At 51.8% G+C, this 25,452-nt stretch overlaps 1 protein-coding gene across 3 annotated transcripts in view; it reads left to right on the forward strand.

The window, feature by feature from the left end:
• Window positions 1-919: 919 nt before the first annotated feature.
• Window positions 920-25,452, forward strand: part of Bmp1 (bone morphogenetic protein 1) — a 40,274-nt gene continuing 15,741 nt past the window's right edge. For 2 of the 3 annotated variants that reach the window (XM_033765475.1, XM_033765477.1), the window contains exons 1-9: window positions 920-971; window positions 8,338-8,454; window positions 10,870-11,034; window positions 11,214-11,331; window positions 11,637-11,815; window positions 12,317-12,422; window positions 13,765-13,889; window positions 14,421-14,536; window positions 24,509-24,611. In XM_033765475.1, coding sequence (XP_033621366.1) covers window positions 935-971; window positions 8,338-8,454; window positions 10,870-11,034; window positions 11,214-11,331; window positions 11,637-11,815; window positions 12,317-12,422; window positions 13,765-13,889; window positions 14,421-14,536; window positions 24,509-24,611 — 1,066 coding nt within the window. In that variant the 5' untranslated portion in view covers window positions 920-934. Of the gene's footprint in view, window positions 972-8,337; window positions 8,455-10,869; window positions 11,035-11,213; window positions 11,332-11,599; window positions 11,816-12,316; window positions 12,423-13,764; window positions 13,890-14,420; window positions 14,537-24,508; window positions 24,612-25,452 lie in introns of those variants that run through there. The other variant, XM_033765476.1, reaches the window with a different exon arrangement.

Here is a 25,452-nt window from a genome sequence, read left to right on the forward strand (position 1 = left end):
CGGGTTTGGGGTTGGGGGAGGACAGTCCAGTGTGGGAAGCCGGGAGCTGCCTGGTTGGCAATGCAGTGGGGAACAAAAGACCGAGGGAGAGAGGGAGGGGGAAGTTTGGGGGACTTTTAGGACTGAAGTTTTGCTGCTCTGGGTGGAAGCTGCGGTTGCTGCCTCTACCCTTTCCTAAAGGATTCCTGGACAAAAGTCCCCAGGTCCGAGAGAATCCTGCAGCTTTTCCTTCTGCAGGAAACTTTTCTGGCCAAACTCCGTGCGTTCCTGTGTCTGTGTGTTTTCTTTTCCCTTCTCCCGGGTCTCTCCGTCTCCGCTGAGCCCTGGCATTTGCCAGCCTGTCTGTCCTGGGCTGCACATCTGGCGTTTAGTTGGTTTCCCCAAGCCTGCAGCTCCTAGGAAGAGGTCTCCCGTCCACCACCCCAAACCAAGTGGGAGGAGAAAGCGTTCCTTGGAGTCCCTTGAGCCCATGCTACGTGGTATCCCTTCATCCTAGTCAGCCCATCAGCAGCTTTCTGGGACTCAGCAGACAGCTGTCAAAGTCAGAGAAGCCAGCCCAGGAGGGGTCTTACCTATGCTCCTGTGTGCTAGGAGGACCCTGCCAAGGCCAAGTTGGGGTGGAAAAAGGGACACAAAGAAAACTTGGAGTGGCCACATCAGCCCTTTCATCCAACAGACACCAGAGGCCAGTAGGGTCAAGGCCCGTGTGTGTGTGTGTGTGTGTGTGTGTGTGTGTGTGTGTGTGTTCTTTATGTAACTCTTTCTTTCCTGCTGGGACCAGAAAGGTCCTGCCCCTGGAGTGACCAGATGGCCAGGCACTCAGGCCTGAGCAGGCCACCTAGGATACACAGGAGACAAGATATCAGGACTTTTCCTTGACTTCCTGCTTCTGATTTGATCCTCTCCTCAAATAGCCAGAGTCAGGAGCAGAGTCATGGTACCTAGAACTGGACACCAGGTGCTGGGAGCAGGTCAATATAGTTCCTGCCCTTGGTACTTGGTCAGGGACTCTCCCTGTCCTCACTCCTTCTTTGGGTGGCTGGATCACAGACAGGAATAGGAGCCCCTTCTACTGAAGACAGGAAAAGCCAAATCCCCCAGCCCTTCCTCCTCCACCCGTGCTGGGCTGTGGGCAAACTGTGATGTGAGCTGTCATCTTTCTGACTGGGTGGGCAGGAGGCACAGTGGAAGGTGCATGGGCATTGGAGGCAGGCAGAGCTCACTTTCAAACCTGGGTTTATTAGCCACCACCTTTGGGAAGATTCACCATCATCTCAACATCAGTTTCCTCACCTGTAAAATGGGACGGGTAACGTGTCTCTCCATACAGCTGATGGTGAAGACTAAATCTGAGAACGTGTATGGCATTTATTAGCATTTAGCTGTCTATCCCTGAGTTCTGTGCCTCTAACTGTCCATTCTTCTCTTTTTTCCCCTTTTTTGAGGAGGTGTGGGCTTGGCGCTTAGTGTTTTGTTTTGTTTTGAGACAGGGTCTCACTCTGGAGTTCAGGCTGGTTTGGAAGTCACTGTGTAGCCCAGGTTGGCCTTGAACTCAAGCTGATGGTCCTGCCTCAGCTTTCTGAGTGTTGGTGTTACAGGTGTGTTCCACCACACCCAGTGACTTTTTTGCGTGTGTGTCTAGGCTTGATTCTTAGGAAAACCTAATGTCTCCCTGGCCTGTCCTTGTGTTACTTACCTATTTGATGAGATGCTTTGCAGTTTATGGAAGCCTGATAGGTCCCAGCCCCTGCCTTGATGTTGGGGAGGTGCACAGAGGTGCCAGACAGGCCCCTACCCTCAAGGAGCTCACAGTCCATGAGGGGCTCAAGTGCACACAGACGCAACCAACAGCACAAACCAGGGAGTATGACGTGCCACACTGGAGGGTAGAGTGCCCTTTGTCCTCTCTGCCACCCTCGCAGGGGGGGGGGTTGCAGGAGCAGAGTGATCCTAGGGGGCTGGGAAGGTTTGTGGGATCTTCCTGGAGAAGGGAAGCTGGGGCAAGGCCTCAAAGACTGGGTAGGAAGTAAAGCCTTGCTGATGGGAGTGATTTGGGGGAACAGCAGGAGGCTGAGGGCGCTCTCCCTAGTGTCAGATTTCATGCTGGGTGGGGCTGGCTGAGTTGGAACCTCAGAGAAAGCTCTCCAGGAGGATGAAGTGAGGCTGGTGGGGAGCTGGGCCGGGCCCTGGGGTGGCCAAGAGGGCCTGAGCCCCTGACAAGGCCAAGCTTCAGGGTCACATCAGCCTCTCTCTCGGGTGTAACTGATGCTCAAGCCTGTGGCCCATCCCTAGAGGAAACTTGGTCCTGAATTCCCGTACAGACAGACAGACAGACAGACAGACACACACACACACACACACACACACACAAATACATTGCTCTGCTGAGTCTGGCCTGCTGATGGGGGCAACCATGGTAGGCTCCTGCCTCTGTCTCTCTTAGGCTGGGGTGCCTTCTTCATCCTCTAGCTCTCTCCTGTCTTCCTCCTCTATTTGCATGTGGGGCCTTCAGCTTGTGTCTTGTACCCAGGGCCTTCAGCCAGTGTCTTTGTGATTTTTTTTTTTTTTTGTACTGGGGATCGAACTCAGGACCTTGCGCTTGCGAGGCAGGTGTGGTGCCACTGAGCTAAATCTCCTGCCCAGCAAGTGTCCCTTTGACTGTGTCCCACTTACCTATGATCCTCCAGGCTGCTGTGAGGCTGGCCATGCCCCCGTCACTTGAAGTCATCTATGGCCATCACCGTTTGAGTGACGGTTACTTTTTCAGTAAGAGTAAAATTACACCCATTGACTCCCTGGAAAAGGTCTGGAGCTTCCAGGCAAGACCAGAACAGTGGCAGGAAGCCAGGCTGGTGCTCAGAGCTGGTCCCACCAAGTCTGCCCTCTAGAGGGAGATTTTGAGGTGTTCTGATTTCTCCTGTGCTGGGATGGTGAACCCTGGAGGGGGTCTTCCCTGAGATTCTCGACTTTGCCAGTGACCCTTGGAGAGACCCTGGGGGAAGGAATTGGGGCACAGTGGACCCCACAGGCAGAGAAGTCCATGAGCCAGCGAGACCCTACTTCCGTCTCCCTTCAGCTGGCAGCTCAGAGGTCTGAAGGGGCATTGGTCACCATCCTTACCTTGGGGACCTCTCGGCCCACATGTGGACTGCAGGATCCTGGAGGGTATAGGCTCTGGAAATTGAGCACAATCTCTTCTCTCACCAAACCACATTCCCCCTTCCAGACGTTCAGAATGAGTCACCCCACCCACCTAGGCCCCTGTTTCCTGAGTCACTCTCTCTTTTAGGTGCCCGTAGGGAGTAGGAAAACAGTTAGAGTCTCCCTGTGCTCTAGATGGACAGGGATCAGTGAGATTCTCCCCGATGGATCTCTTAAGAATTCTGTTTTTCTTAGCCATGGTTGGTGACGCTTGCCTGTGATCCCAGCAGCACTCTGGAAAGCTGTGGCAGGAGGATCACAAGTTCAAGGTTGGGCCACTTGGCCACTTAGTGGGCACTTAGCCACTCAGGGAGATCTTGTCTCAATAAAAATAAAAATAAAGGAACTGTGGATGTTGCTCAGTGAGAAAGCCCTAGGTTCAATTTCCAGTATTGCAAAAAGAAAAAAAAAATCTGTTTCTCCAGATATTTGGCAGAAAATATCAGAGGAAGGGGAAGAGAGTTCTATGGGCCACTCCTCAGTCCACTGAGGACCTCATAAGGAAGGGTGTGCGGGGGGCTCATCTGTCTTGCTCTTTTGTTTGGTGGGTTGCTCGGTTGGGAAGCCAGGCATATACCCCTCTCCATTTCCTTTATGGAATGTGGCCTGTGAATGCTGGGCACACCTGCAGTTGAGTGTTAGAAGCACCTCACTGGGTGATATGTGTTGGTGCACACTTGTGCGTATGCTCTTGCTTTAGGGCAAGTCTGTTCACCTGTGGGTGTCTGAGTGCCATGTAAGTGAGAGTGCAGGTGTGCTCCTGTATGTAAGTGGACATGTGATTAAGCCCATTCTCACGTTCCAGGGGGCCTCACACGTCCTCCCCAGCTAGAATCCTGCATTTATGCAAGGGGATGTGTATCTGCCCTGTTGCACCAGACAGACTGATCTCTGTCCCCTGGGGACGCTTAGCCATGCCCTGTGGGAGGGGATTCAGAGTCCAGAGACTGACCCGGGGACAAAGGTCCTCCCAGGTCCAGACTCATGGATGTGGCTCTTTCTCTTTCTGTTCTAGTCCTGGCTATAGCGCAGCCACTAGTGCTCCTGGCTTGTTTACAGTTGAAAAACAAAACAAAAACTTTTTGATCCCACGTTGAAAACAACTACTACCCTGATCCTGATCATATCTCTGACCTTGATCCTGACCCTGACCCTAGGCTTCCCTCCTCCGTATTCCCTAGCTTCCCCTGGTTGGGATCCCAGAAGGGCAGGCCCAAGGCCTCGCTCCTGGCCTTAAGGCTCTCTTGCCCACCCCGCCCCACCCCCACGCTGTTCCCACGCATTCTTCAGCCATGACATCCCCACCACAGCCAGTTCATCCCCACTCCGGGCTGAACTCCTCAGCAAGGCCCTGTTCGCCTTCCGCTTGCCCTGCCCTGGTCCCACAGGCCAACAAGATTCTATATCCTCTGTCATTGTTTCCCTCAACTGGGAAGTGAGTGTGGAGGAAGCAGGAAGATACAGAGCTGCCTCAGAATTTCTGGGATGGGAACTGACATTGGTGTAACATTGAAGTGGTCAGTTAGGGGTGCTTACAGTGCTCTAGGCTCTGGGTTCCACTTGTATGCTTTATTGGTAGTCCTAGGAGACCAATTCTAGCATCAGGCCTCTTTTTTTTTTTGTACCAGGGATTGAACTTGGGTCCTTGCGTTTGTGAGGCTGGTGGCAGAACCACTGAGCTAAATCCCCAGCCCACATCAGGCCTCTTTTATGTAAAAGAAAATCAAGGTTTAGAAGAGTTTATATGACTTGTTAGCTAGCAGAACCTGAGTTGGGATTCGGACAGGTCTGTCTGACATCAGAGACCTTGCTCTTTGCTGGTCTGACTGAAGATAATCTAAAGCTGGGTGTGGTGGGGCACGCCTGTAATCCCAGCACTCGGGAGGTTGAGGCAGGAGGATCGCAGTGAATTGGAGACCAGCCTGGGCTACACAGTGAGTTCCAGAGCAGTCTGAACTACATAGTGAGACCCTGTCTCAAAAACAAACAAAAAAAGAAGATAATCTAAATGTCCAGCCACATGTGTACAAATGTCCTATGTATCCAGATTCAACAAACCATGGCTCTAAAATATTTGAGAAAAAAATAATTGTGTCTCTACTGGACATGTACAGATTTTTTTCTTGTTATTATTCTCCAAACAATAAAGTATAATTATTTGCATAGCATTGATGTTAGATTAATTATTATGGTCACCCAGAGATGATTTAAAGTATACAGGACAGGACAGTATGAGCAGGTTCTGTGCAGACACAATACCTTTTCGTATGCGGAACTTGGGTGTCTGTGGAGGTTGGTATCTGTGGGGGATCTGGAACCTGTCCCCCTGAGGAGACCAAGGGATGCCTATGTATGGCGATGCCTGTGAGTGTGGGTGTGGAAGCCTGGAGATGCAGCGTGTGAGCAAAGGTACAGAGTGCACACGAGCTTGGAGCATCCATGTGACACACCTGCGTGATGCTGGCCCGTTTGACTCTGTCCTCTCATCCCTGGAGGATGCCTCCTGTCCTTGCTAAGGCCACTCTTGTGCGTCAGCTGAGAAGCATCTTCTGCTTCTGTCTCATCAGTTGCTAAGTGAAGACCACAGCGGGCGCTGTCCCAAGTGAGGCAACTTTCTCATGGGCTGGAAGGGAAACTGGACCGGCCACAGGCCAATGATGTTGAGCGTCAGTGATGTCATTTTCCCTCCTAGGCCCAGGGGCTGGGATCTCTGAGGTCAGGGAGACGGTTGACATCTGGTCCTGAGTTTATCTCTCCAACTGTTCGTAACAGACATCCCTAGGAAATGCTTGGGGTGAGCCTGGCTCACTGCACTGGGCGCACTGTGGGTGGCCTGGGATTAAATGAACTCATTAATGTGAAAGCATCTTGTCAACTGGAAAGCACTAGGTAAATTTCAGCATTTACATAAGTTGTCCTTACCCCTACTATTACTGGCTTAATGAGTTCAGAGCTTTCCCCTCTTTGAGTGTGAGGGAGCTTGTGCCTGTGTGTGTGTTTTAGGACTGTCTGGGACTGTGTGTGTATTTTTTGTGGATATGTGTCTGGCTGAGCGTCTATTTTTGTGTACATATATTTATAATATGGGTTCTAGGGAGGTAATGAACTTGAGGGTGGTGGTCATTGGCCTGGGAAGGGACAGGCCTGAGTTATAAATCAAGCCTTGACTAGCAGTGTGGTTTCAGTTCAGTCAGTTCCCTCCTGGGCCTCAGTTTCCTCAACTGTAAATTGGAAGATTGGTGAGGTGACTGACTGCTAAAGCCTCTCCCATATTGTGTTGCTGTGTGTCTTGGCTAGTCCAGTGAGTGTCTCTGTGCTTCATTTATATCCTTTATTTTGGCCCGTAGCCCTAGGAGACCAACTCTAACATCAGGCCAAAAAGAATACTACCACAGCACTTCATTCATTTAGAGGTCGAGGGTCTTCCACTCGGAAGCCCGAGGGGATGGGGATGTAGGTCTCCCCTCGATAGCGATGGCTCTGCATTTGACGGCCTGGGTGTGGCTATGGGGACATTAATCTCAGGTGTGATTCTGTGTGTGAGGAAATAATCTATGTGTCCCCCTGCCAAGGGTGGGGCCAACTGGGAAGAAGAACCTATGTATGAGGCCTCAAGGTTAAAACAATTTGTGTAATGCCAACCGCCTGGCCTGCGCATTGCTCTGTGGGATGAGAAGCAGATGTCGTCGGAGGGGGCTGCATGGAGGGCAGGCTGATCCTGTTTCACCTCCAGCTCAGCCTCCTGCCTTCCCCAGCCCAGCCAGGCATGAAGCTCACATCTGGGCTCCTTTCAAGCAGCCAGTTCTATGTCTCTGCTTCCTTTGCTGCAGACTGTAGGAAAGAACATAGGTTGCTTAGCCCATCTCTCCACAAACACCTCTGCCCAGGTCCAGAGCTGGGAGTCTTTTCCTGCTAGCTGGGCTGTGCCTGTATGTGTCACCTAGCCCACTCCCAGCCTTACTGGTGCTCGTAGGCATCTGAGGCATTTTCCTGCACTGCAGACCCTCCCCTTGATTGGATGGAAATGGTATTTGCTGTGTGGACACAGCATGCTCAGCAGTGTCGAGGTTATGGGCCCACAAGTAGGCTGTGCTAGCTTCCTGCTATTATAACAAAGTGCCTGGGATCATCGACTTGGAAAGAGGAAAGGCTTATTTTGGCTGACAGTTCTGGAGTTTCCAGTGCAAGATAGTGGGGGGCATTGTTCTGGGGCTCCGATGAGGCAGTATATCATGGTGGGAGTCCTCAGCAGAGCAAAACTACTCACCTCATCAGTCAGGAGGCCAAGAGTGGAAGAAAGGGCTGGGTCCCATAATCCCCATCAAGGCCTTGCCTTCGGTAATGTAACGACCACCTCCAAGATGCTGCTTCCTGAAGGTCCACAGCACCTCACAGGGGCATCACCCGGGGGAGCATGCCTGTAACACGAAGACCTTTGGGGACACTTCTCAAACCATAGCAGAGACCCTCTATCGTCTCAGCCCTTTTGATTTTCTGCAGAGCTTTGCCACCCTCTGGAATCGTTTCCTTGGGTACTGTTGAAGCTCAACTCCCTGGGAGCAGGGACCTCTTCCATCTTGCTAATCACTGGTAGTGTGCATAACCACAGTAAGTGCTAAGTATTTGCTGAAGAATGATGGAATAAATGACACAGCTGTGTCTTCCGGAGCTCGCAGCCTGGCTGGGTGTCTGCGTGGCTGGGATTTTATTTTATTTGACTTTATTTTTTGTGGTGCTGCGGATTGAATCCAGGCTCTGCACTGAGCTACATCCCGAGCCCTATCTTATTTTATCTTATCCTATTTTGTTTTATTTTAAGTGACAGCATCGTAACTCTGTTACCCAGGCTGCCTTTTAGCCCTTGGGCTCAAGTGGCCTCAGGCACCTGAGTAGCTGGGACTGTAGACACAGGCCACCATACCCTGTTTTTGTTGGAATGTCGACTGGAAAGTGAGCATGATCTCCCAAGAGATTCAGAAGCTGATCCTTTAACACCCTTCTTCTTCCAGTGGCATCTGAGGACAGAGTTGCCGCGGGGATGGGGGACCTGTGCCCCTGGGCTTAGGGCTGTAAGCACGGTGCATCCAGTCCTAGGTAAGAGGATTAACTCATCCCCTGGCCTCTTTTTTTCTCCAGCTGCCTTTCTTGGGGACATTGCCCTGGATGAGGAAGACTTGAGGGCCTTCCAGGTGCTCCAGGCTGCGAATCTCAGACAGCATACAGCTCGTCAATCATCCATAAATAAAACCGCAGGTACACTGGGGATGGGCTGGCTCTCTGTGTCCCAGAATTGAGTTCCAGACTTTCCCAAGGAACACCCCTGTTCCAGCCAGGCCCTCCCAGGACAGAGGCCATGAGCTTGAACCCAGCACATGAGCATGTCCTCCCTTGGGACGACTCTGGCCCTTCCCCCAGAGAAGTGGAAGGTATAGACAGCCCTAGGAGTTAAGAGCTAAAATCCCTTCTGCTTATGGCTTACAAAGTTCTTTCAAAAGTATCATCTAACTTGACTGTCCCAGACTGCCTTCAGAGGTATGTGTCAGGACGACCCCTGTTATAAGCCATGCAGAGGTAAAGTGATTTGCCCAAGGTTATGTAGCTTGTGGGTGCCAGGGCTAGGACTAGAACCCAGGCCTTCTCTTTCCAAATCCAGGGGATTCTGTGTCCAACACTGCAGTCCCTTCCTGGCCTCCTGGTCCCATGTTGCAACTCCTGTGTAGCCTCTGGAGCCCATCTCAGGGACTTCTTTTGTGAATCTGCCCCTCTGTCCCCTATACACGATGGTCTCACCATGCCATATGGAATCGATTTGTTTCCATCTCCCATCCAGGGGATGAGTTAATCCTCTTTCCTAGGACTGGGTACACCGTGCTTACATCATCCTAGCTGGACCCAAAGTTCTTCAAAGTCAGGGGTGGGTCCTTCTTTTTCCCGGTGGCCCAGGCTCCTGACAACCCACGTGGCGCTGGCGCAGGGTAGGGGCATGGAGCAGCGAGAGCTTGGACTAGGTCAGCCCTTCCCAGCCTTCTCACCACTCTGCAGAGGGGCCCCGGCTTGTCATCTCCGTGCTGAGACGTGGGGTGCAGTCTTGAGAGCCCTTGTGGAGCTCTCCTATTGCCGTCTCAGGACTGCTTCTGGGCACAGTCCACTGTGCCAGGCAGTCATCCTGTTCAGTGGAGGGAGGACCCTCGTGTGACAGGAAACCCGGGGAATAAAGGTCAGCTAGCCCAGCGGGTAGCTGGCGTCAGAGGGTGACTTGGGCTGGTGACAGGCAAGGCTTAGGTGACCCTAGTGGGTTCTAGCAGGCATGGCGCAGGGGAAGGCCACTTGAGGAGTCTGCTGCCCGTCCAACAGGTGACTTTGAGCATCTCCTCACCTGTCCCTCCCTTGTAGATAATGACGCAGGCCCGCCTCCCATAGAGCCGTCGTGTCACATGAAAAGGTGAATCTGAGAAACACCCAGAAAACGCAGTTCTGCACACTCTGAAGGAGTTTATTAAATGAGAAGGGGCATTTCTAAATCTCAGGTCCCACAGTCCCTACAGACCCTCGGAAATGAACGTATCTCTCTGCTTTTGTAGTTTATAGCCTGTTCTTGCCATCTGAGGTAATTACGTATAGTTATAGCATAACTTCGTAGTTCTGTAGAACTAGTTAGGCTGTAGTCACCGTGAACACTGAATTAGTGAATCCTGAGTCATTGCTCCTTGGGGGAAGTGCAGGCTCCCGCCAGCCTCTGGGAACATTTTTGTCAACTGATCACTACATGACCATGTTGTATGTGGGTTTCATTTAAAGACAATTTATTTAATACATAGTTGATTCATTAACATTGAGCTCACAGCCAAGAACACTGATTTAGCTTGAATAAATTTATCTAACACACGTATTTCGCTACAAAACACATCCCAGCCTGCTTGCCCTTAGGGCAAACATTTCAGGACCATGCTTAGGAGCCATTTTCCTTTTCTTTTTTCCCCCTTCCTTCCTTCTATTTTTCTTCCCTCCCTCCTTCCTTCTTTCCCTCCCTCCTCTCCCTTCCTTCTTCTTTTCTTTTTTTCTTTTTTCTTTTGCTGACTAGGGGGTGAACCTAAGGCCTTCACACTGAGCTAGATCCTTAGCCCTTATTTATTTGTTGGTTTATTGTGGACTGGGTATTGGAGCCAAGGCCTTCATACTGAGCTACATCCTCAGCCCTTTTTAAATTTTTTTTTTAGTTTTGAGACAGGAGTCACTGAGTTGACCAGGCTGGGCTTAATGTACACTCCTCCTGCGTCAGCTTCCCAGAGTGCTGGGATTACAGGCACGCACCACCATGCCTGGGGAGCCATTTTACACAGGCAAATCATAAAAAAGAAAGTACAAAATGCAAACAAACGTATCACTCAGTATACCTCAAGAAGGACACTTGTTTGCAATAGGAGGGTGAAACACACAGGCAGTGTCATCTTGTTTAGCCCCAGCTGGGAGTGGGCACATTGGACGACTCAACATTTTTGCACCTCTCCGAATGCCCACAGATAATCATGAAAGCCTTGAGAATATAGATTTGGGCTTATAAATAAATTTTAGCAAATAGGCAAATTCAGAACTCACACATAACAGGACTCCACGATATTCTGTACCCACTACTCACTCGCTGCCAATGCCTTCCTCTTTCAACTCCAGGAAACGCCTCTGCCCCCAGCTGCCAGAGCTCTAGCAGGCAGCCTCTGAAGGAAACCCCAGGGAGATGGAGAGGTCGGCCCCGCAGCCGGCGGGCAGCGACTTCCAGGCCTGAGCGTGTGTGGCCCGATGGGGTCATCCCCTTTGTCATTGGGGGAAATTTCACTGGTGAGTGCTGTTTAGGGGCCCCAGGCTCAGCCTGCGTCCAGCCCTGGCCTTGCTGCCGTGGGTCTCTTCATCCATGGGTTCCTGTCCAGCAGTGCGCCCTCAGCATGGCTGTGACACCTTAGCAGTGGGTGGAGAGGGGCCACTTGGTCCCCAGGACATCCTGGACTCCCTCTTTGCAGGCAGCCAGAGGGCAGTCTTCCGGCAGGCCATGAGGCACTGGGAGAAGCACACCTGTGTCACCTTCTTGGAGCGCACAGATGAGGACAGCTACATTGTATTCACTTATCGACCCTGCGGGTGAGCAGGGACCCCTGGGCACTGTGCACCGTGGCCGTGACCCCACCCAGGTTCTGCCCCGGGCACTGCCGCTGCCCTCTACTGTTGTGGGCACTGTTCTGGGTCATCCCATTCCCTCTGGCCACTAGGCATCTTCAGTTGCTGTGGCTCTGACCCTGGCGCGCAGCCTGGGCTTCTCATATTCAGGGCCCTCCCAGCCCGCCCCTCCCCCCCCTGCCGCCCCGCCCCGGCAGCCTGGCCCGGCCCCTGAGTGGATGCACTCCCCCAGCTCGGGACCGCCCCCCTGAGCTGGCCCCGCCCTCCAGGTGCTGCTCCTACGTGGGTCGCAGAGGAGGGGGCCCCCAGGCCATCTCCATTGGCAAGAACTGTGACAAGTTTGGCATCGTGGTCCACGAGCTGGGCCACGTCATCGGCTTCTGGCACGAGCACACGAGGCCAGACCGGGACCGCCACGTCTCCATTGTTCGCGAGAACATCCAGCCAGGTACAGTGCCCCTCCTGCCGCAGCCCTATTCCCAGGGTTGCACCTGCTGCCCCCATCTGGGGCTGTGGACCCACTGCAGGCATCTGCTCTGGGACCTCCCTCCCATCTGCTGTGGGCTACTTTGGGGGCTGGTCCAGGTCCTGGGCAACTAGGGCATGCTAAGCAGCCATAACCCAGCCAGCCTCCCATGGAGCCGTAGGCCTTTCTCGTCACCTTTGTGGCTGTCTTCTGCCTCTGCCAATGCTGTTCTCTAAGGGTTTGCTCCCTGTCCCCTCCCTTCCTGCTCCCCATCTTTGTCTGCCTCTGCTCATCACTTCTTCCTTCCTGCCTTCCCTCGGGTCTGTCCTCCAGCATGCCCTCCATTCCCTGTCCCCTGTGCTGGCCAGAACCCTTGGCTACCCTCAGCTGCTCCCCAGGCCTACATGGAGAGGTCCCTTGAAGGACAGAGAAGACAGTGGCTCACCCCTGCCTGCCCCCATACCCTCTGCCTGGTCTTCGCAGGGCAGGAGTATAACTTCCTGAAGATGGAGGTCCAGGAGGTGGAATCCCTGGGCGAGACCTATGATTTTGACAGTATCATGCACTATGCTCGAAACACGTTCTCCAGGTGAGACACGGCCCGGCCTCTTCCTGCCCATTCTCTCTTCACTTCCCACTTTGCCCTGAGGACAAGGGTGGCCCTCTGAGTAGCTGTGAACTCCAGGCAGAGTATGTGGGTACTTCCTGCCTATGTCGTCTTATGGGGGTTGGTGGCAGGACCTGGGTTATTTGCCTACCACTGTGCACGCTGAGGGGACCTGGCCCAGAGGCTGAAATCTATCACTCTTTGAGCCCCACCATTTACAGAGTCCCCAAACTCTCCCAGTCCAGCGGGAGCTGAGGTTTTCTTTCATCTGTCACCAGAGGGGGCACATTTTTCTCCCTGCTTCCCCAAGGAGAGCCCTTTCTAGTTGTCTTCATTTTTTTGTGGTTGCTTAATTTGCACATAGCCTGGCTCCTGCCCTGGCTCACAAGTCACCTCCTTACCTGGGCCAGCTTCCTGGAAGTCACAACCACAGCCCCCAAAGCTGCCACCGCGCCTTCCCTCCGCAGCTTCTCCTCGCAAGAGTATGGGAGGAGGCCCCTTCCTCACACTCCTTCCTGGACTGGCCTTCCTGTGCCTGGCTCTTGTCACGGCTGTGTCCCTGCCCTGGACAGTGGCCCTTCCCCCTCTGCTCAGACCTCCTTCTAGACCCACTCTTCCTGCTCCAGACCTGAGGGGACCAAGGACAGGCGATGAGATCACTCTGCCCTCCCACCCAGAGACCCTCCTGACACTTCCCACCACATCCTACCACATCCCGCCCCCAGGAGCTCTGCCTAGCTGGGTGTGAGTCAGGGGCCCTAGGGAGGGGAGGGTCGCCTGCCTCCCGTTCCTCTGCTCCTCCCAGATGGAAACACCCAGGATTTCACAGGGAGGAACTGGGGACAGGCACACTGGTATGTTGGGAGAGCAGGGCTGTACCTAGGGTCTGGGCTGGCCACGGTGGAACCTGCCCTTGCCCTTTGGCCTGGCTCCAGGTGCTGTCAGATGCCGCCGTGTCAGCAGGGTGAAGATTGGCCGGGGATGTCCTGGGAGGCGTTCATCAGGGCTGAGTCAGCCCGGGGGCGCAGGAGCAGGCACTGGGTGGAGCTGTGGAGATGAAGGAGTTGGGCCAACTGAGCCGGGACCCTGGCCGCCCAGTTTTCCTGGGGATCCCTTAGCTCCTGAGGCATGGCTGCCACGGGGCAGGGTAGCTGCTGGTCAGTGGGCAGCATAATGACAGGGTGCGACGTCTCCACCCGTCACTGACCCTGCCGATGGATGTCTGGGCTCTGGTGAGGTCATGACTCGTGGGTGCAGACAGGCGCACCACCCTCCCTCCCGGCCCACCTTCACCAGACTCGCCCACTCTCCTCTTCTTCCTCAGGGGCATCTTCCTGGACACCATTGTCCCAAAGTATGAGGTGAATGGAGTGAAACCTCCCATCGGCCAGAGGACTCGGCTCAGCAAGGGGGACATTGCCCAGGCTCGCAAGCTCTACAAGTGCCCAGGTCAGAGCAGGAAGGGACAGGCTGGGAGGGGAGGAGAGCAGGCCTGAGGGAAGTGGGGACCTGGGCCTGGGGCCACCAAGGAGGTCATAGCTGCAAGTCTGTGAGGATGGATTCCGGGCAAGAGGCAGTGTCCGGGGAAGGACCGACCTGGGGCTGGGATCAGGTGGTGCTGAGAAGCACAGCTACCCACCTAGAAGGTTTGGGAGAGTGCAGGGTGGGTAGCAGATGCAGACAGAACCGTTTGAGGGGGATGAGGAGGAGTTGAGGCTCACTCACCACAGGAACTTGACCCTAACTCTGGATCCCACGTTGCCTTGACAACAGGGCAACGTGTTACCCTGGCAGCACTAGGCCCAGGGAGGTAGGAGGGTATGTGCCCACGTGTGAGGAGGAGGGGGTGGCTCTTAAAGGGACAGAACCAGTGCTCCTCAGCCATTCCTGTCTCCTCCAGGGCCCAAGGGTGGGTGAACTAGGAGGTGGGGGGATTCAGTACCCACAGCCAGCTGCCCAGTCATTTCTTTTCTTTGACAGCCTGCGGAGAGACCTTACAAGACAGCACGGGCAACTTCTCTTCCCCCGAGTACCCCAACGGCTATTCTGCTCACATGCACTGCATCTGGCGCATCTCGGTCACACCTGGGGAGAAGGTAACCTCGGGCGTGGGGGAGAGCGTGTCTCTTCCTGGAGCTGCAGCTCAGGGACTGCTGCTGCAAGGGTGTGACCTGTCTGAAGGTGGTAAAGGCATCACCCACGGAGAGGAGGGCTCGTGGCAATCCCAGCCCCCTCAGCTCTCAACATCACGAATCGGCACTGACTACAGATAGTGCTATGTGCGCTTGCTGTTGTTTAGCTCTTCTTGAGTGCTTTTCTAAGTACTCATCATGTAGCGCCTCTTTCCAGTCTTTTGGACACCCTTTGTCTTCATTTTAATAGAGCAGAGAACTGAGACATGGGGAGATTAAGTATCTTGCCCAAGATCACATAGCTAACGAGGAGTGAGGTGGGATTTGAACCCTTCCCAGGGCTAGGTTGCATCCAAGTTTGTCTCTGGTGGCCCAGGGTGCCCTTGGAGAAACTGCTTGGCCCCAGCTCTTGGCCTTCTTGTTTATCTCATCAGGGGTAGGGGCCCTAGAAGGCTCCTCCCCAGCTCTGCCAAGCTCTGGTCCCAGGAACAATGAAGGAACAAGGCAGATGCTCCAGTGTGGTTCCTTCCGGCACATTGCTCCTTCTCACCCTTCCTGTTTCCCACCTGGGCTGGGACCCCTAGCTTGGCCCTGTACGCCCTCATTTCTCCTCCCTCTGCCCCTCCGTCCCTCTCCCCCTGAGCAAGCTCTCAGTTCTCACCCTCGCTGCTCCGGGGTAGCGAGCTTCCAGCCAGCCATGGAAGAGGGTGGGAAGTGCCTCCGCCTTCCTGGGCTGCTCAGACGGGACCTCCACCATGAGATCTGTCCTGCTTGCTACTCCTGCAGGCGATTGGGGTGGGGCACAGCGCAGCAGGGACCCAGAGCCTGTCTGCTGCAGGCTGCCCCTGCATGGTTGATTATCTTTATTTGACTACTGAAGCTGATGTGGGGCTCACTGCTTCTTAGAATATTTTATTCCCGGGCCGGATTACACCTATAAATAAGCCCAGCCCTCTGGGAGGCGAAGGTAGGAGGATCACAAATTCAAGCCTAGCCTGGCTAATTTAATGACTTTAGTGAAACTGTCTCAAAGTAAGAAATTTAAAAATGCTTAGAATGTAGCTTGGTGCAAGGGACCTAGATTGGATCCCCATACCACCCCCTCCATACGCACAAATAAAGAAAAAGAAAAAAATTCCCATTTTGTTCTCCAGCCAGACCTTAATGTTACAAAGCCTTTTCTTTGTTTTTTTTTTTTTTTTTTTTTGGTACAGGGGATCAAACTCAGGATCTTGTGCTTGGCTTGCAAGGCAGGCAGAAGCACCACTGAGCTAAATCCGCAGTCCTTACAAAGCCTTTTCTTGATAGAGAGGGAAGCACTGTCCCAGAGATGTTGCTGTCCTCCCCTGGAGAGTAACTCACTGTAACTCACCTCCCTGCCTCCGGTCGACCCACTCTTTCATCCTGGGAGGTCTCTCTCCTGCCTTCTTAGGTCCTGGCGAAGGGCACCTCCTTTCCCTTTCATATTTGTATTGGTCCCAAGACTGAGCTAGGAAACCTTCTTTCCCTAGATTGAAGTGTGGTTCTTACCATCTTGAGGCAGTCACAAACTAGCGTAGACCTTCTTACTGCTTGCAGCAGCCATTCTAGATCTCTCTCGGGATGCTTTGACTCAGAGTTCTGCCGTCTAACAGGTGGCCATGCGGTACATTTAATAAGCATGTCTTCTGGGTCTCTGCCCTGGTCTTCGATCAAGATGTTGAACAGGCCACAGACCTAAGCAGATCCAAGGTCTGTCTTCAAACTGCCATCCACCTGTTAATGTGCAGCTTTCTACTGCTGCATAATGTGGTCACCCTCTAGCCACAGGTCTGTACCAGTCCTCTGTCGTCTTTCTTTCCTTGGCACCGGAAGTGGTTAAGACATGCTGACTACATATTTGGAATGCCTTACCCAACCAAAGTTGCTAACCTCCCTCCTTTATCCATGGCGCAGAGGTTGAACCCAGAGCTTGTGCATGCTAGGCCCCCAACCCTGACTGAATCTCTTTAACATGGAAGAGAAGTGTGTCTGATGGGCTTGTTTTAAGAGGACCCAAACAGGCTCCCAGTGATCAAGTGCTTCTTCTCCAGAGGGTCACAGATGTTGTGTTTAATTGGGGATTGTTGTTCGACTCGGTGGTTTGCAGTTCCCAGAATCCACTCCTCTTCCCCTCCCAGCACGCACACACAGGCACACACATTCTGCTTAAAGACCGAGAAAGCTTTTGCCCTAGGTTCTCGAGATCACACACACTGATCACATCTGCAAGTTATTTGACTGTCCTCTGATGTCATTTGTGATCCTAGAGACAAAAAGCCAACTTAGAGAGGTGCTCGCTGACTCCGCTGTCCTGGCAAGCAGCTTCCATTTCCTTTCCAAACAATGCTTATTTTTATTTTTTGCAATCTGAAGGTGATTCTCACCTTTATTGAGAATGGAGTGCTTCTCTCTCCCGGTTGCATGCTACCATCTTCTCTCAAAAGTGAGCCCATCTCTTCTGTTCTTCTTGTTCCAAATCTCACTTAAAATTGCAGCCTTTTTTGCTGATTTGAATGGGCTGGGTCCTGGCCACCTCATCCCTCTCCCAGGAGTCCCTTGCTACTCCAGCCTTTGGAAACTCACTCACAGATAATAACAACAAACACTGAACATACGATTGGCCAGGCCCGTGTTCATTTTGTTATGTGTGTTTCTTTCTTTTTTTTTTTTTTTTCTTTTTGCTAGGGATGAAACCCAATGCCTCACACACTCACACATTAGGAAAGAACCCTACCCTACATCCCCAGCCTCATCCCTCTTTTTTTGTGAAATGCTACTTTTGAGACAAGGTCTCAGTAAATTGCCCAGGCTAGACTCAAGCCTACAATCCTCCTGCCTCAGTCTTTCAAGTAGCAAGGATTACACAGTGTGTGTCACCATGCACAGCTTGTTTTGGCTTTAATTATCAAGGATCAGCCGGGTGTGGTAGCGCACACCTGTGATCCCAGCACTCGGGAGGCTGAGGCAGGAGGATCACTGTGAGTTCGAGACCAGCCTAGGCTACAGAGTGAGTTCCTAGCCTCATAGTGAGACCCTGTCTCAAAAAACAAAACAAAACAAAACAAATCAAAAAACAAACAAACAAAACATAGATGATGCCATGCAGGTCTAGTTGTAATACAATGGTGCTGTAAAGCCTGGTGGTATCACAACAATCCTTTGGTGCCCATTAGCAAACTATGTGCCCCATGGTAGGCAAGTCATGGGGACAAGCAGATGCCCGAGACAGCCCTGGCTCCAAGGAGCACAGAGTCAGGTGGAGCGTTGCTCTTTCCTGTTTGGAGTTCGGCTCAGTGAGCAGAGTAAGAGAGCCTGGTCAGGATCAGCTTCCTCGTCGTTATCCCTGACTGCACAGACTGCCCCTGTCTCTTCAGGAGATGCATAGCCCTGCCCAGGAGCTTTTCTCTTTTTTGAGCCTGTTCCCTCTGTAAATCCCACAAGATGCCCATCCTTTTTCAGAACCTTCCCAGAGCTCCAGAGGGAGAAGTGGGCCAGGGATAAAAATTCCAGATTAGTCAATGTGAGTTTGTAGAAATGAATCGAATAAAAACTAGTGGAGTTGTACGTGGACCTAGGATGACACCCTGGGGATATTTATATGAAAAGGGTCTGCAGATATTCGGGGACCCCAAGGGGCTGGTGACCAAATAATAATGCTACTTTCTGTGTTAGTATTCTCTTGAATCCCACTTAAAAATTACAAGCTTGCTGGATGTAGTGGCACATACCTGTAATCCCGGTACTTGGGAGGCTGAGGTAGAAGGATCACCATGTGTTCAAGGTCATCCTGAACTAAGCAAGACCCTGTCTCAAAAAAAAAAAAAAAAAAATTACAATCGAACATGGTCTAACATGGTGGCCCACACCTGTAATCCCAGCTGCTTGGGAGGCGGAAGCAGGAGGATTGCAAATTTGAGCCCAGCCTGGGCAATTTAGTGACTTGGCCGGACCTTGTCTCAGACTTTAAAAAAAGCTGGGGACATAAATCAGCAGAGTGCTTGCCAAGCATGTGTAAGGCCCTGGGTTCAATCCCAAGCACTACCAAAATTAAGTTTAAAAAAAAAAAAAAGCGATCTTTTTGCCATTTCTGAACTGACTGTGCCCTAGCTTTGTTATTATAACAACTATGTGCCAGGCAAAGTATTGAATATCTTATATATACAAGCTCTTCATTCCCCACAACAATTTTACAAGTAAGGAGGAGAGTGAGACTCAAAGTGCTGGGATGAATCTGTCCGAGTTTACACAGATAGTAGCAATAGGTCCAGCATTTAGTTCTAGATTATCTGATGCCAAAGGCTGTGATCTTTCAAAAGTTAACTTTAAATAAAGCCTCCTGCTTTAGTGGCTGGACTTTGACACCTGACTTGGCTGCTGGTAGGTTCTTTTTCTGCATTCACTTAGCAATGCTCAGCTTAGTGCCAGAAATGTGAATAATAGGTGAATCTTGCACAGTTATGCATATTGTGAATGTGTCAAGCACAAGAAACAGTCCCTTTGCAAGCCCTTTTTTAGAAACAGGGTCTTGCTATGTAGTCCAGGCTGGCCTGGAACTCACTGTGTAGCCCAGGCTGGCCTCAGACTCAAGAACATCTTTTGCCTCAGCCTCCTGAGTTCTGGGATTACAGGCGTGCGCCCCCAGGCCTAGTATGAAAGCCTTCTTTTAGGATCTCCAGGTCTCCACTGATGAAATTAGCAGTTGACCCAAGGACTCGCAGTGGTTCCCAGGCAATGAAGCCGTTTTTAGGAGGATGAGAGTATTTTGAGGAGCAGCCCATGGCCAACGGGCAGATTTTACTGAGTAGCCAAGAAGATAAGAGCTGGCGTGTCCACCCTCATTCCCATTCCTGCCTTCTGGAATCCTGCCTATTCTTCAGGGTCCAGCCCAGATTCCTCCTCCTCTTGCTGATGCCTCTCCACCCTGCCCCAGCCGCCCACCAGATAGGGGTGGTCACTCCCTCTTGGCAAAGTTTGTGCTGGACCCTCCCCTAGGTCCCTGCTTCTTGGTGCTGGAGGGTGTGGTGCTCTGAGGATGCAGGGAAGTAGACACTTGGTCTTAGCACAGCTACTGGTCAGAATTAGCCAGCAGGCCCAGGCAGGCCTCATGGAAGGTTTGGAGGACCTAAGTTTGGGAGCCAGAGTGCCGGAATCTGATTTCCAGCAGTGCTGTCTACCAGCTGAGTGATCTTGGGGAAGTTGCTTAACCTCTCTGTGCTTTTGTTTTCCTACCTGTAAAATAGGCCTGATGATGATACATTCTTTATGGGGTTCATGAGTATTACACAAAAGAAAAATGCTTAGAGTAGTACCTAGCACATAGTGAGAATTCAAACAATATGAGCTATTGTTAAGCAGCCTATATTTCTGATATATTGAATGAGTAAATCTTGGCCGACTTCCCTGGTTCCCCTACTTACCCTGCTCCACTTTTAGGATTCTGGTCTGAGGCATTTCAAATATCCAGACATCTTAGGTGAGCATGGTGGAGCATGCCTCTAATCCCAGCACCCTGGGAAGTGAGGCAGGAGGTTCTCAAGTTGGAACCCAGCCCAGGCAACTTAGCAATACCTTGTCTCAAAATAAAAAATGAAAAAAAGGGGTGGGGTATAGCTCAGTGCAAAGACCCTGGGTTTAATCCCCAATACTGGGAAAAAAAAAATCAAACTATCTTGGGTTAACTAAAATTCACATTTAGTGGCTGATTACCACATACCAGACCCTATAAATCTTACGCATACTAATTAAATTCCCCTAAGCCCTATGAGGCAGGTCTTATAGTCATCACCCTCTTTCAAATAAGGAAACGGGTGTCCGGGAGTTCAGTGAGGTGACTACGGTCAGGCACAGAGGCCACACGGAGGCCAGACAGTGAATGGGCCAGGGTGACGTGGTTCACAGCACAGGCCGCCCCTGCGTGTCCTGAGAAGCCAAGTGTTGTATCATTCTTTCCCTGGCGAATCCAGCATGCACAAGGAGACATTTGTCACGGGCAGGTGCAATAGGAGATGCTGTTCCCCACATGTCATTTAATCTCCACACTCCCCAAGGCAACCATTGTGGCCACCTCCACCTTTTAGGCAAGGATTCTGAGGCTCCCGGAAGCCACATCTCAGGATGAAAGTCCCCAGCCAGGAAGTGGTGGAGATGGCCAGGTTTTCTTTGGCGGAGGGCAGTGCCCCTACACCACAGCACAGCTGTTTCTATATGAGTGGAGTCCGTAGTTAGACACTTCTAGTCCCAATAGCCCGCGCTGTGCCTCTGGAGGGCGCTTCTCACCATCAGCTCAAGTCCTTTCCTTAAGTGAGGAGCCGTCGCTTCCTCCTGCCCCTCGGCAGCCTGGAGCCATGGGAAGGCAAATGGAGGGGGTGACGTTGGGGGCCAGGGTACCCTCATGGGGCCTTCTGAATCCCTTCTTCCATCCAGACGTTTTTTGGTAGTGGGGGTTGAACCCAGGGCCTTCACACTGAGCTACATCTCTAGCTCCTTTCTTTAACTTTTAGCAGTTACCCAAGCTGTTGTTTTTTGTTTGTTTGCTTTTTGGTTTTTTGTTTTTTGAGACAGGGTCTCACTATGTAGTTGAGACTGACCTGAAACTTACTATGTAGCCCAGGCTGGATTTGAACTCACAGCGATCCGCCTGCCCCAGCCTCCTGAGTGCTGGGATTACAGGTGTGCACCACCGCGCCTGGTCCCAAGCTGTTCTTGAACTTGCGGTCCTCCTGCTTCAGTCCCCACAGCAGTGGAATTGCTGGCATGTTTGGCCAGCATCCCTTTTCAAGATATTTTTGTCATTTGTGAAATTTTTAAAAAGTACATGTAAAATTTTTGAACTGTCTAGAAGAAGTACATAAGTAAAAGAAGTGAGTATTCCCCTGCTTGATATTCCTCCGGATCCCACTTGTTAGCGGTAACTAAGCATTGGGAGCCCTTCCGCGTGCCCTTCTAGGCCCTGACTTAAACACACTCACATATCTTCTGCAGCTGGCTTGCCCTTAACAATGAATAATGTCCCCATTCTGTGTCTGCTCATAGAGATTTACTTCCTTTCCATGCTGCTTAGCATTCTGTCATTTTAATTTCCCCTCAGTTAATTTTTCACTCACCCCCTGCAGGTCTGTACATTTAAGTTTGTTCAGGTTTTCATTCTTTTTTTTTTTTTTTTTTTTTTTTTTGTAGCAGGGATCGAACTTGGGTCCTTGTGCTCGAGAGGCAGGTGGTGGAACCACTGAGCTAAATCCCCGCCCTCTGGTTTTCATTTTTGATAGGCAGTTCGAACTCTGTGATCCTCCTGCTTCAGCCTTCTGAGTGCTACCTTACAGTTATGTACCACCATGCCCAGCTAATAAATACCTTTAGATTTCCACCTTTATACACTTAGGCGAGCTTGTCTGTGGAGTAGATTCCTAAAGGCAAAATTACATTCAAGCACCAAGTACGTGCCATGTTTCAAATCTGGGGTCGAATTAAAGAAATGAAGTTCTCTTTAGATTTCAGAGCAGGGTGAGGAGAGGCAGCCAATACGCAGATAAACAAGTCATTGTGTAGGCGTTGGATGCTGATAAGTGTTGGGGGCATCAGCTGATTCTTGTGGGATGGATGGTCAAGGAAGGGCTCATTTGTATCAAAGAGTGACAGAAACCAGGAAGTGAGGGTGCACATGGCACACAGCTGGGAGGAGCTCCCAGTTAGCAAATGCAAAGGCCCTGAGGTCAGCTTGGTGTGTCTGAAGATGTCTAAGGATGGGCAAGGTCAGTGTGGCTGGAGCCAAGTGAGCAAGGAGCGTGGGGAAATGGCATCAGAGAGGTAACGGGACCAGATGATAAATGTCCTTCATGGTGAGGACTTTGGATTTTCCTCTGAGTTGTATGCATTAAAGGATGTTGAATAGGGGAGATGGGATCTGAGTTGCTCTGGGTATGTGGCCCTCTGGGTAAGGCCCAGGAGGCATTATGGTGGGTGTCCCTGGTTTTCAGGTGAGTACAGAGCAGAGAGGAGGAGCGAGGGAGTCGGGCCGTGTGTGGGGAGGGGTTGACAGGCTGTGCGCGGGTTTGCTGCCTTCTCTGTGGTCACATCTGGTCATTTTCTGAAAAGATAAAAGGCCAGGTAATGAGACACTGTCTGGCTAGAATAGATTTTCAACTTCAGTATTGGAAAATGCTAGGACTCATCGTAACAACAAGAACAGCAATAATATCAACCACTTTTAATGATGATTAGTTAAAATCAAGAGTCACATACAGCTTGCTTTCCAAAAATGTGATTCTAATTATATCTGAGGGCATCACAATTAATAAAATATTCCCAAGTATAAATGTATTTAAATTGATGTGGGAATTAAAGAAACAAAACAAGCCAGAAATGGCCGCGCATTCCTGGAATATCAGAACTTGGGAGGCTGAGGCAGGATATCTCTGAGTTTGAGGCCAGCTTGGGCTGCATAGTGAGTCCAAGGCCAGCCTGAACTACATAAGCAAGATCCCGTCTCAAAAGAACAAAAACAAACAGAAATTAAGAAGGCTGCGATATAGCTCAGCGGTGCAATGCCTGCCCGGCAAGCTTGAGACCTTGAGTTCCATTCCTATTACCAAAAAAAAAAAACAAAAAACAAACCTAAGAAAGGAGAAAAGAAGGAGGGGTGTAGGATGGGAGTGAGCAGGCAGAGTAAGAGTGACAAAAGTGCCCCACAGGCCCGGGGCACTCAGGGTCACAGGGAGAGCTGTTGGGAGAGTGAGGTGGGAGTGACTGGGAACAGGGATGCACAGCGCGTCCTGGGGATGGAGGTTATGGAGGAGCACGGGCTCATCCGGGAGTCAGGGCCGAGGGCACGGTGTGCTGGGGCGTGAGGGCTGTAGGGAGAGGATGTCACAGAACAAGGGGCCAGGAGGTAGCAGGGTTGCCTAGGTGCACATCCCGATCAGCCAGTGTTGAGATCAGGAGCCGGAAGCTCTTCCTTGACCAAGAATGGCACTGACCCTGACACAGACAGCAGGTGCCGGCACCGGCCTCCATTCTGTGTGCTTCCTAACTGTCCAGTAAGGCAGAGGGGAGGCAGACCTGCTGTCCCCTCTGCACTGTGTGGGAAAGGCCCTCGGACCCCTGCGTGTCCCCTGCACACACCTGCAGGTCTCAGAGCAGGCTTGGGGCTCATTCTGGGTGCTCCCAAGGGTTCACTGCTGGCTGCTGGGTATTAGGAGTGCGAGGGCTGATGATGAGGGAGGAGCCTGCTACCCAGGAGCCACTGAGGACAGAGCCTGTCCCCGGGAACTGCTAGGGCAGGGCCAGAGGCTCCGGCAGGGTGAATGTCCAAGAACTTCCAGCAGGAAATGCGAGGCTGAGATTCAAACCCAGACTCAAGCAAGGCTGGAGCCTAAGTTCTTTTAACCACATATTTATTCACGCTTCGGGTCTTATCTCTCTGCCCTCAGCTCCTCGAGGACAGAGATTTATCTCAAACCCTTTCTTGGGAATGATTCAGTTGTGGTTTTCCCTGAGCAGTTAACATTCCCTTTCCCAGGATCAGCAATCACATGCTCATGGGTGACTCAGTTTCCTGCCTGCTGCCTGTCCTTTCTGGCACCTTCATCCCCTTAGATGCCCGGTACCATCATGCCACCCAGGGAAACTGGTTTGCTCTTAAAGACTGTTATTTATCCTGACTGGGAGGGAAAGGAGCTGGTCATCCAATGCAGTGTCCCCTTACTAGGGGACAGCAAGGCAGGGAAGGGACCCTGGTCCCTCCCTCATGTTTTGTGATGCCAACAACGGACATGCATTTTCAGCGGGCACTGGCCTGGCCTCTCTGGGAACAATGCTGACTACAACTGGTAGATGGTCACCTCTTAGCCTTGGCATGGTCATGTGGTTGGCCTTGGGAGGTGGGTGCAGCGTAACCCTCTTCCTGCCCACTCACCCTAGATCATCCTGAACTTCACATCCATGGACCTGTACCGCAGCCGCCTATGCTGGTACGACTATGTGGAGGTGCGCGACGGCTTCTGGAGGAAGGCACCCCTCCGAGGTAAAGCCATCCCTGCACTTCTCCACTCTGGCGCCCAATTCTTACTTTTTTATTTTATTTTTGTGAGATGGGGTCTCATTATATAGTTCAGGCCAAACTATGTAGCCCTGGGTGGCCTCAAACTCACAGTGATCCTCCTGCCTCAGCCTCCTTAGCGCTAGGCTTATATGCTTGCACCACCATGCCTGGCTTTGATTCCATCTTAGAATGATAGCGCTCTTCATCTTCCTCCAGGCGTAACACTTGGGGGAGGCATTCTGCTACGTGACTTGGAGTCCTGTGTAGTTAGTCCTGGCTGACTCCTTCATTAGCTAGCAGCGTGACTTTGGGCACGTCTCATCCCTGCTGTTCACCTCTCTCAGAAGGTGGCCATCGCTGTTGGAGTACGAGAGAGTCATAGGAGTGGACAGAGAGCAGACAGGTTGCTTTGCATATCCCCACCGCTCTAGGCTCTGATCCTCATGCGGCAATCTCGGAGACCCCACATTCTCTGTCTGCAGTGACCAGCTCTCGGTGCCCACGGTGCAGCCGGGGTCAAAAGCAGCTCGTTATAACCCTGCAGGGCTGGCTGTTAGCTCACTTCAGAGGGCTTCACACCTGGAGTGGCAGCCCGACCCTGTGCCCTGGGTACTTTGTCCTGGCAGAGTGTGTGAGCCATAGGCGGAGGGGAGAGCAAGAGTGGCTAAGTGGGTCAAACCCACAGGACACAGAAGGCCCTGTCACAGATGCGAAATTGGGGCAGATCACGTCTATTGTCACTAGAGGCATCTGCATCAAGCCAGAGGAACTGTGCATGCTCCTTCTCCCAAATGGGTGTTGTCCTGAGGATCCCAGGACTGGC

Source organism: Fukomys damarensis, unplaced genomic scaffold (genome assembly GCF_012274545.1).
Source record: "Fukomys damarensis isolate Sample0158 unplaced genomic scaffold, DMR_v1.0_HiC HiC_scaffold_18, whole genome shotgun sequence".
In the NCBI taxonomy this organism is placed as follows: Eukaryota; Metazoa; Chordata; class Mammalia; order Rodentia; family Bathyergidae; genus Fukomys; species Fukomys damarensis.